Below are 11,222 nucleotides of genomic sequence, written 5' to 3'. Positions count from 1 at the left end.
CGCTGCAGTGGCTGAGAGCGGCCACTACACTCCAGTATGAGTGACAGAGTGAGACTCCAACTCAAAAAAAAAAAATTAGCTGAGTGTGGTGGCGCATGCCTATAGTTTCAGGTACTTGAAAGGCTGAGGCAAAAGGATTACCTGAGCCCAGCAGGTCAAGGCCACAGAGTGAAACTCCAACTTAAAAAAAGAGTATTAAGCCGGGCTCGGTGGCTCAGCCTGTAATCCCGTGCCTTTGGGAGGCTGAGATGAGTGGATTGCCTGAGCCCGTGGGTTCAAGACCCGCCTGGGCAGCGAGAACTCATCTCTACAATAAATCAAAAAAATCAGCCGGGCATGGTAGCGCATGCCTGTAATTCCAGCTACTTGGAAGGCTGAGGCGGAAGGATCGCGGGAGCCCAGCAGGTCGAGGCTGCAGTGGCTGGGAGCGGCCACTGCACTCCAGTCTGGGCGACAGAGTGAGACTCCAACTCAAAAAAAAAAAAGAGTATTAAACAGCTAAAACATGCAAAAGAAACTAAAGAATATATATTTCAGCCCACCACTAATCTTATCCCATGAGGGAACTACTGAAAGAGGTGCAGATAAAGCCTAGATTTTTAGCATTTGGCCTTCTAAACTACATTTTCTGTTTACAAATTGCAAAAGAAGCATCACTAATTACTGTGGGAATGCTATCTTATATAGAGAAAAGAAATCTACCTTCCAATTTAGCTTTATAAACACTGCATACTTTTCATAGCTCTATGTCTTTGTACATTCCTTTGCCTAGAATTCTAGCTCTTACTACTTTTCTATCTAGGGAGCCTACCTTATCTTTCAAAATTCAATTTAAAGCTTTCCTTAACCCGTCTCCAGTCTGATTTAATTCTCCTATAGCACCTTCTACATACTTTCATCATAATTCTCCTCAGAGTGAACTAAAATTGTGTTTACTTGTCTTTGTCTTGGCAGACTTGAGAGCCAAGACCTTTGACCTTTTTTTTCTTTTTTTTGAGTCGGAGTCTCACTCTGTTGCCCAGGCTGGAGTGCAGAGACACACTCATGGCCATTGCAGCCTTGACCTGCTGGATTCAGGTGATCCTTCTGCTTCAGCCTTCCAAGTAGCTGGAACTACAGGCACGAGCCACCAGGCCCAGCTAACTTTTTGATTTATTGTAGAGACAAGTCTTTCCATGTTGCCCAGGCTGGCTCAGGCAGTCCTCTTGCCTCTGCCTCCCAAAGTGCTAGAATTACAGATGTGAGCCACTGTGTCCTGCTTTGTTCTTTGCTTAATAAAAAAAATCCTCAATGCCTTTCATTATACATAGTCAAGGTAGTAGCATTCCCTGCTGGTTTTGTGCTTTAGTGAACAGATGCTTTAGTGAACACTTCAAATAAGAGTGTTGGATGAAATAAAAAATAGTATTTAAGAATCTAGGCTGGCCAGGCTTGGTGGCTCAGCCTGTAATCCCAGCACTTTGGAAGGCTGAGGTGAGTGGACTGCCTGAGCTCATGGGTTCAAGACCCGCCTGGGCAACCTGGCTAGACCACATCTCTACAATAAATCAAAAATTAGCTGGGCATGGTAGTGCGCACTTGTAGTTCCAGCTATTTGGAAGGCTGAGGCAGAAGGATCACCAGAGCCCAGCAGGTTGTCACTGGGGTAGCCGTAAGTGTGCCACTGCACTCCATCCTGGGTGACAGAGTGAGACTCAAACTCAAAAAAATAAAAATAAAAAGAATCTAGGTAATTCCTCAAACATGCTAGGAATGACCCTATTTTTTTTTAGTTGGAGTCTCACTCTGACGCCCAGGTTCCTTATTTCGACCTGCTGGGCTCTGGCGATCCTTCTGCCTCAGCCTTCCAAGTAGCTGGAACTACAGACATGCGCTACCACACCCTGCTAATTTTTGATTTATTGTATAGACGTCTCGCCAAGTTGCCCAGGCTGGTCTCAAACCCTCAGGCTCAGGCAGTCCACTTGACTCGGTCTCCCAAAGTACTGGGAAGACAGGCTGAGCTACTGAGCCCAGCCGGAATGATCCCATCTTGGGATCTTTTCCTCCTTTGTCTGCATTTGGAATGCTCTTCTCTCAGCTACTTGCATGGCCCATTCCCTTATTTCTAGCCACCCTATTTTTAGGTGCAGTCTATATCTATTCTTGATATTTCCTATTCCCTTTCCCTGCTTTATAGTCCTCCACAACACTTACCACTTGACATATTAAACATTTTACTTATTTGTATTTTATGCAACTGTTCCCCCTTTCATCTGAATACATGAAGATAAAAGTTTTTGTCTTTTTCCCTGCTACTGCCCTAGCCTGAGCAATACTTGGCAAATAGTGCTCAAATATTTGTGCTCAAATAAACAGTGCTCAAACAAACCAACCTTTGAAGATACTTGAGAAAACTTCTGGATGAAATGAAGCATACTGGGTCCTAGTGAAAGTCTTGTTCAGGAAGATGCCAGGCAGTTCTGATTAATGTCTTTTTATAGCTAAGTGGAGGGGCTAAATCAGAATCATGTTCCTGTGTATAAAATAAAACATCACTTAATTTTCTTCACTTTATAGATTAATTTTTAAACTGTAGTAACTCATAAAGAATTCCTATCCTATATAGCACAATTATCCTATATAGGACAATCTTCCTTTGAAAAGAACCATCAATGTTTTCAAAGTATCAGTAACACATGAAATAGATCCTTTTCTCCCCTGAACTGTTCTTTCAGCTTTGGCTGTTCAGTATAACAGAAAGATTAATGCCCAAAGACAGATCTGGATTTTACAAACACATCCACCATGTCTTAGCTGTGTAACACAGGGCAAATTGCTTTAGTGCCAGTTTTCTCATCTTTAAAATTAAAGGTCTTCTTAAGGTAGTTTTCAGATTTAAAAAAAACCTCCAAAGTTCATAGCTTCTCTGTTTTATTTTATTTTTTCCTTAATTATCTACTTTAGGACTTAAGAGTTATTAGAGAATAATGATAGTAGCAACCAATACAATTTAGCTGTGATCCAGGCACTATAATTGTCTTATTGCATTAACTTATTTAATACTCACAGTAACCTCGTCAGTTTGGTACTGAGAGAGAGAATAGACTGTTAAGTTAGAGTACAGACTTTGGTATCAAACAATCTTGGATAGAATCCCGGCTCCACCACTTATTAGCTGTGTGACTTTGAATAAGTTATTTAACCTTTCTATGGTGTAGTTCATTCACCTTTGAAATAAAGATAACTATTTCATAAGGCTGATATAAAATTTAATAAGTTAATACATGTAAATATTACATGTATTAACTTATTATACTAGGGACAGTGTAATGTGTAATTAATGTAACTACAAATTACATTGTTCTTAATACAAAGTAAGCACCTTACACAGGAGTGACTGATTAAGAACTTTGTCTAATGTAAGCAGCCAGTAAGCAGCTGAGTGAGAATATGAATCTGGATCTGACAATTACATTCTTAACCAGGAGAATGAGGTGTCTAAAAAGCAAAACCCACAGTTGCTGCTTAATTTAAAATGTTTTTGTGTTAAACGAAATTCTTGATCACAAATCTTAGGGCTGGATTGAGAAATCCTGTATAGTAGTCAATGTCTTAATCCTGTACTTAAAGAAGCAAGTAGGCAGATCAATTATCCCGGGCTTCCGAGTAGAGTTTAAATCACACCCACACCCATCCACCCTCCCAACTTCTAGACCAAAATGCCCGCATGGCCCTTTCTAGGAGGACTTTCCGGATTACTCCATTGAAAATCTCAACTCCCCCACCCCACCTTCAGAAACTCCTATCCACTGTGGTACTCGCTTTCCAATTCACGTGTATTAAAGTGAAAAAGCTGTAGCCTAAATCCCAGGGACGGCAGGTGATCCGAAGATTAAGGGCAGAGACCTAATTTAGGTGAAAACACTCAATATTTCCTTTACCCCGCTGGGAAGATCGCAAAATATCAGCCTCAAACCGACCTCTGAGAGAAGGGGGCGGAATTTAGGCGCCAGTGTCTTCCGGAAACCTAGCTCGACAGTGCCCACGTTTCCAATTTACTACCAACCCTTGGTGCCCTGTTCCCAACCTTCACCTGTGGCGGCCCTGATACTTGCTAGCGTCGCGCGGGGAGATGGAAAGCTGAGCAGCAACAACAGCCAGGTACGCCTGGAGGAGCACTTCCGGCGAGTTGATTTAGCCAGCCCCCTGCTTCCTGAGAACTGAAGAAAATGAGTCCGGTCGGGGACTTGACCTGCATTAATTGGTTCCCATGCCCAGCTTTCTGTTTGGAGGCCATTCTAATAGAAGCCAGACATTGAATAAGGTTCAATACTCGTTTATTCGAGGGTTCGCAGACAGCAGAATCTGCCCGCAGAGTTTGGAGAGGTAAAATGTAAGTACAAAAACAATCTCAGAGTGATGGTAGTGTAGAGAAAGTAAGATACTTGGGAGTTTAGGCCAAGTTGCTTTCCATCTCTGGAACTCACTCAACTTTGCGAAACAGGGTTTTATAGGACTTATAAAGGGCACGTCTCACTCCGCATTAGGGTCCTTAACTAGTAATAATATTTGGGGGTGTGTGTGGTGGGGCCCTGTTTCTCCTACCATTCTTTTTGCTAGAACCTAGAAACTTAAAGAAATAAAGAACATAAGGGGCCAGGTTTTAATTTCCATGACAGTGTAGTGATTTGGGCTTGAGGGTGATCCGGAAAGTGAGGCCATTCCTCCTGCCACCCTCAGTTTTAATTTGTTTCTTGGGTGTGTGACTTTGGGCAAGCCCTTTCTCTTCTCTGTGCCTCTGTTTAACAGTCTAGCAAATTGGCAAAGGAAATGGCACCAGCTAATTTGAGTGTCCTTCCGTCTCTTAAGGATAAGCTGCAGACAAGTAATAGAAGATGTCAGAGGCCACGCCGGACAGTTCCTCCATTCCTCCCGATGCTAGGTAGTCTAGCTTTCTGGTCGCCTGCCATCACATGGTTTAACTTTCCGTGCCAGAAAGGGCTACAGCCAACTCTTCGTAGCAGTAACTGCCTTTAGTCTAACCAGGCTTTCACTTTTAGTTCCTTCTCTGTCATGGCAGCGCCGCCCCTTCCCGTCGTGCGATACCCAATGAGACTTCGGGTAGGAGAAAGGACTTCTTACCACTGTCCAAGGCGCAGGCTCCGGCCAGAAACCCGCCCTGCGCTGGGGCGGAGGCGTCACGCGGGCTCTCCGGACAACTACCAGTCCCAGAGGATAGTGCGGCTGGCTTAGCCGCGCAGACCTGCGGAGCGGGCTGTGCAGCCCGCTGGGAGCTGGAGTCTCGACGTCGCGCACACGTGAAGGCAGGAGCGGAAGGTGGGAAGGGGTCAGAAAACACCCGTTCCTCCGAAACCGGTCTCCTAGTACTTGTAGAGGTAGCTTGGGGACGCGTGCTTGTCCAGAGGTGGGTGTGGAAGGGTGAAGAACGAAGGGGTGGGGAAGGACGTCCACACATATTTACCCCCACCCACTCATTCACACGCGTCCAGGCCCTGGCATTGGGCAGGGGTATAAGAAGGGGCGTATTAAGCGAGGCTGGTCTCCGCCTCTCAGGCGGCGCAAGAAAAGGCAGAAGATTCATTCAACTCTGCAGAGGGGCGGGGCGGCCACAAGCAGCCCGGGGCGGTGATGAAGGGAGCCGGGGGCGGGGCAAGGGGTAACCGGCCGTTCACGCAGCCGAACGTTTGTAGCGTGAGGCGCGGACGTCCCCCGCAGGGTCACTGGCGCATGTTCTGCGCGCATGCGCATGCGCATCTGCAGGTGGGCGTGTGTAAGGCGGGGTCGGACGGGGGACGGGGAGGGCCGTGCTGGTCGTCGCTCCTCCTCCTCCCCCCGTTTTGCCCCTCCTAGGCCTTGTGGGCCGGGCAGCCATTTTGGGAAGAGCTTTGTTATGGTTGTGGGCTAGCCACCTCTGCTGGGTCGAGAAGCTGGAGACGCGTCCTCAGACGACGCGTCTAGTTCCTGGCCGTAGTCCCGCTGCTGCCCGGTGAGTGGGAGTTCGAGACTACAGGGCAGTAGGGGATCTTGGAGTCGTTCCGGCGCGGGGCTCCGCCCGGTGCCTGACCAACCGGCTGTGAGAACTAGTTGAAAGAAGCTCTCACACAGGTGGTTTGGTGTAGGTCCGACCCGAGAGGGGCCAGCGGAGCCCACGGGTCGAGTGTGCGGACGGGGTGCCCCCACGCCCATTCGGGGAGGTCTGCTCGCGAGCGGCGCTGCTGGAGCGCTCCCACTCCAACTTTGGTCTGCGGGTCGGAACACTCACCTGCGGCTCTTTGGCTCCTCTCCAGGCGATCCGGCTGGGTGCTGGTTGAGTGGCTTGGCTTACGGCTTGCTTTTTCTTTCCTTCTTAAAATGAGAGGTGAGGGCTTTTGTTTTCTTTTGAAGGAAATCCTAAGGAGAAAAAAGTCGTGTAAGTCAATTGTGGGATATCTGAGGGGGAAAGAGTTTTCATCTCCGGCTTTCCGGTTCTCCTTGGTGGCGAGGTGTTTTCGTTTAGATTAAGTCTATCCCATATCTGCCACCCCCTTCCCTTGGGGAAAAAAAAGAAAGCTGGTCGGTCTCGAAATGTTTTAAGTATATATATATTTTTCTACTTTAAGTCTACTTCTCAACTCGTGAAATTCAAAAGAAAGACTGAATCTAAAATGGCTGTAGCGTGGGGAAGTGCCCTGCCCTTCGATAACTTAAATACGTTAATGTCTTAAAGTTTTAGTCCTTTCCCTTATGTAGACTTTAGCTGACTCTTGCTCTTTTGGTCTTTTTGCAGTTGGTGTCTTATCTTTAACACTCCTTATGTGAGGTGAAAACAAAGGTGAAGCTCGCAGTTTGCTTACTCCAAAAGTTTACATAAGAATGGGTGGGGTGCGGTTTTTTGTTTTTTTGGTAGTTGCTTATAGTTTCGAAATTGTGGTGTCAATTTTACCTGCCAACTTTGTGCTCTGAGCTTGGCTTGTCATATTTGTTGAAATACTTGTTTTTAACTTTGATATTTATTGCTTACCAGGAAAACATGGAGTTAATGGTGGTTCTTGTTTTAGTATGGTGACAAGTCATGTTCCTGTGTAAACCCCATCCAAAAGTAAAGTGAGTGATAGTCCTAGTAGACTTAATTTGTAATTTGGTGGTCTGCTGGTCTTTTCTGAGGTCTTTTACATTTAATATTTGAAAGGGAATTAGAGTGCCATTAATTTTGGGACATTTACTTGTAAGACGGTTTAACAAGTGAAAACATACTTTAAGTGTAGAGTGCCTGGTTGTTGTGTACTTTTAAGCAGAATGCTGTCCTTTTTTTTAACCAGTAGATCCACAAGTTTGAACAAAAAGACCTTGATAGACTGGAAACCAAAAACAGTAAATTTCAGTATTGGGAAAGGTGCTTGAGTTTTAGGTTGCAATCTGTTTAAAAGATAAAATAAGCCGGGCTCAATGGCTCAGCCTGTAATCCCGCGCCTTTGGGAGGCTGAGGTGAGTGGATTGCTTGAGCCCGCAGGTTCGAGACCCGCCTGGGCAGCGAGACCTCATCTCTACAATAAATCAAAAAAATCAGCCGGGCGTGGTAGCGCATGCCTGTAATTCCGGCTACTTGGAAGGCTGAGGCGGAAGAATCGCCGGAGCCCAGCAGGCGAGGCTGCGGTGGCCGGGAGCGGCCACTGCACTCCAGTCTGGGCGACAGAGTGAGACTCCAACTCAAAAAAAAAAAAAAAAAGATAAAATAGTGAAATGCTAATTGTGACTGAGAACTTGAAATAGTAAAATAAGCTATCATCTTTCCTAGGGAGTCAGTTTCAGTGTGCCTTTCTGTATTTTTTCAAACACAAAAGCTTATTTTTGTCAATTTCCCTAGGAATCTTTTTCTTAAATTACTTAGTGGTTTTACTGGAAACACATTTAACGTTTTCAATAGAAATTACAAGGTAGCTGCTTTGTGTTTTGTCATTGTCGACTATTGGAGTTGGGTAATTACTCTAATTCCTTTTTTTTTTAGGTTGTTCAAAAACTGTACATCTTGATATCAACATTGTTTCAATTGATTCTGGGTGATATCAGAGTGCTTGAAATTTTAGGGGGAAATGTTAGGAAGCCTTCTTTATTTTGAGTGAATTCAGTTTACCAGATTTCTCATCAGTGACTGTTTAAAGCTTAACTGAGAAGGGCATATTCAACCATTTTAATAATTTTGAAATGTTAAGAAATCTAGGGTCTGTTTCTGCTTATAATTAATTTTTAATGCTCAGTTAAAAATAAAACATAATTGTGAGTCATACTTCAACAGATTGCATATCTTTGTTTTATGATTATAACTAATGCGCCAGGGACTGTTGGTTCAAGTGCTTTATAGTTACTGTGTACTTCTATGAGTAGATATTGTTTTATACTCTATTTTATAGTTAAGGAAAATGACTCCAGAGACTAGTTCATCCAGCTAATAGGTAACAGAGACTGTATTCAAACTTAACCAATCTCTTCCTTTTTTACTCTAGAGACTATGGTCTCACTCTGTCACCCAGGGTCAAGTGCAGTGGTGCAGTCATAGCTCACTGCAGCCTTGGAACCCTAGTCTCAAGTGATTCTCCCACCTCAGCCTCCTCAGTAACCAAAACTGCAGTTGTACACCACCACATCCAGCTAATGTTTTAATTTTGTGTAGAAATGGGATCTTGAACTTCTGGGTTCATGCAACCCTCCCACTTTAGCCTCCCAAAGCACTGGGATTGCAGGTGTGAGCTACCATACCCAGATTAGGCAACTTGTTTCTAAGTCCTTGTGCTTAAGTGTTACAGCTGCTGCCTTTAAACGTGAAAGTAAGACTATTGGTCTAAAGATGAGAGGCACAAAAAATTTTAAGGGATCCCAGCTAAAAAAAAAAGTAGTTCATGGAAAGGCAAATTTTGATGTGTTCACTTACGGTTTTTCAGATGAGGGGGAAATACAGGTGATAGAGAGATACATGCTACCTCATCAGTGGCCATAGTTGTGTTATTGTCTGAAATTTAATATGTGACTGTGCTGTTATAGACCTAACTGCCCAAGTTAATTCTAAATCATTCTCAGTGAGTTCTGCTTCCCACTGAAATTTACCCAAAACAAAAGTACCTACAGTCACATTTGAAAAATAATTAACTGAAAGGAACTGAACTTCTTTTGTCTACAGATATACTTTAATTAATGGGGTAGATATATTTCTAATGCTATGTAAATTGAATTTTTAATAGGTGGTTTCAAATATACTAGGCATATATTTAAAGGTGCTACTAGCTATTTTTCTTTACTAAAACATATAATCAGCCTTTAGTTTTGTTTTCAGCTAATTATTTTTCATTTTTCCAGACAAAACAGCTCAATTATTTTTTTAAAGAAACAGTATGTTGCCAGTTTCAGTGTACTAGGGGCTGGGAGTATCTGGATGATTATAAAACATTCCTGCCCACCAAAGAACTTTACAGTTTAACAGAGAAGCACGAGAGTACTCACAGGGTGACAACATAGAAAGCTGTCTTTCTTAAAGGAGTTGGTTTTTAACATACTCATTAAGTTCACCTTCCTTTTCTAAAGTAAAAAACTACTTTGTACTTCTTTTACAAAGTTTTAGTATTCTTTTTTTTTTTTTAGCAGATTTATTTAAGTGGAATAAGTTTTGTTTCCCTGGGGAAAATCTCATTTGTTTAAGTTTTCCAATACTTTTTTTTTTTTTTTAAACTCAAAGTCTCACTCTTTTGCCCAGGTTGGAGTGCGGTGGCATGAAGATGGCTCACTGCAACCTCCAACTCGTGCTCAAGTGGTCCTCCTGTGTCAGCCTCCCAAAGACTAGCTAGGACTACAGGTGCATACCACTATACCTGGCTAATTTTTAAATTTTGTGTAGGCATGAGATCTTGCTATGTTACCCATGCTGGTCTTGAACTCCTGGACTCAAGTGATCCTCCTGCCTTGTCCTCCCAAAGTGCTGGGATTACAAGCATAAGCCTCTGCGTCTGGCCAAGTTTGGCTGTACTTTAAATTTCACTTGCATTTGCTTATTATAAGTTTGTATTTTCAATATATTAAAAATTCTTATCTGAATTATTGCTATTCTTAAAGTTTGTAAGTATGTAGAAAGATTGGTTTGGGGGACTCTTAAAGGGTAGAGCTATTCCAGTTTTTGTGCTATTGTGAATTATCCTACTTATTTTATTTTTTTTTTTTTTTTGAGTTGGAGTTTCACTCTGTCACCCAGACTGGAGTGCAGTGGCCGCTCCCGACCACCGCATCCTCGACCTGCTGGGGTCTGGCGATCCGTCCGCCTCAGCCTTCCAAGTAGCTGGAACTACAGGCGCTTGCTACCACGCCTGGCTAATGTTTGATTTATTGTAGAGATGAAGTCTCGCCAAGTTGCCCAGGCGGGTCTCGAACCTGCGAGCTCAGGCAATCCACTCACCTCAGCCTCCCAAAGGCGCAGGATTACAGGCTGAGCCACTGAGCCCGGCTGAATTATTCTACTTTTAAATTAGTCTTACCAGGTATGGCAGGAAGGGCCATGGGAACCATTTACTGTGGGCTTCATAAGCTAGATAGCAGGAATATATATATGTATATGTATAATTATTCCTTACAATACTTGTTTAAAATAGAGGATATTAACCCTTCTGCAAGTGGGTATACATATACAGGGGTTCCAAGAAGTTAGGTAATTTGGGTAACACAGAGATGGAGATTTGGGCAGCTTTCTGTGCTTCCAAAGCATGGTTTCCACCGCATCATGTTGAAAGATGTCATAGTATGGTAATCAAGGGCACCAATTTTGTAGTCAGATCACTTAGGTTTGAATCTCAGCTTTGCCACTTATAGCTTTGTGACCTTGAGTTAGGTGAGATTCTGTTTCCTCATCTGTTAAGTAGAGATAATAATAGTACCTTCTCCTAGTGTTGTTGTAATAAATAAATGAAATAATACTTGTAGAGTTCTTAAAATAATGTCTGACCATAGTAAGCACTTCTGATAAATGAAATTGTCTTTAATGAACATCCTCTCTTACCAGTCCTATGAAATTCAGTGAAATCTGAACGGATTTGTTGCACATGGAGTGGTGATTTTCTTTTTTTAGATACTACTTTTCTGTTGACTTTTCTAATTTATTTGAATTGGAATCCAGGTCCTACACAGTACAGTTGGTTACAGTTCTTTTCATCTCTTTTAATTTCTGTTTCTCCTCAGTTTTTTTTTTTTTTTTTTGGTTGGGGTCT

The 11,222-nt window shown here is 43.2% G+C and overlaps 2 protein-coding genes across 5 annotated transcripts in view; one reads left to right on the top strand and one right to left on the bottom strand.

Moving 5' to 3' along the window:
- Positions 1-4,172, bottom strand: part of TMEM69 (transmembrane protein 69) — a 5,480-nt gene extending 1,308 nt beyond the window's left edge. The window contains exons 1-2 of the mRNA XM_008061367.1: positions 4,076-4,172; positions 2,376-2,515 (exon numbers count right to left, since the gene is read on the bottom strand). Coding sequence (XP_008059558.1) covers positions 2,376-2,417 — 42 coding nt within the window. The 5' untranslated portion in view covers positions 2,418-2,515; positions 4,076-4,172. The remainder of the gene's footprint in view (positions 1-2,375; positions 2,516-4,075) is intronic.
- Positions 4,173-5,272: 1,100 nt separating this feature from the next.
- The window catches only part of GPBP1L1 (GC-rich promoter binding protein 1 like 1), a 50,010-nt gene continuing 44,060 nt past the window's right edge, over positions 5,273-11,222 (top strand). The window contains exons 1-2 of one of the 4 annotated variants that reach the window (XM_021714097.1): positions 5,712-5,989; positions 6,770-6,814. The gene's annotated coding sequence lies outside the window, so the exon portion shown is untranslated. Of the gene's footprint in view, positions 5,320-5,344; positions 5,408-5,711; positions 5,990-6,769; positions 6,815-11,222 lie in introns of those variants that run through there. The other 3 variants (XM_008061365.1, XM_008061366.1, XM_008061364.2) reach the window with 3 other exon arrangements.

The sequence above is a fragment of the Carlito syrichta genome, unplaced genomic scaffold (assembly GCF_000164805.1).
Source record: "Carlito syrichta isolate Samal-C Ts95f unplaced genomic scaffold, Tarsius_syrichta-2.0.1 Scaffold305222, whole genome shotgun sequence".
Classification (NCBI taxonomy): Eukaryota; Metazoa; Chordata; class Mammalia; order Primates; family Tarsiidae; genus Carlito; species Carlito syrichta.
Note: the sequence above shows the minus strand (reverse complement) of the source record. Positions and strands in the feature narration are given on the sequence as shown.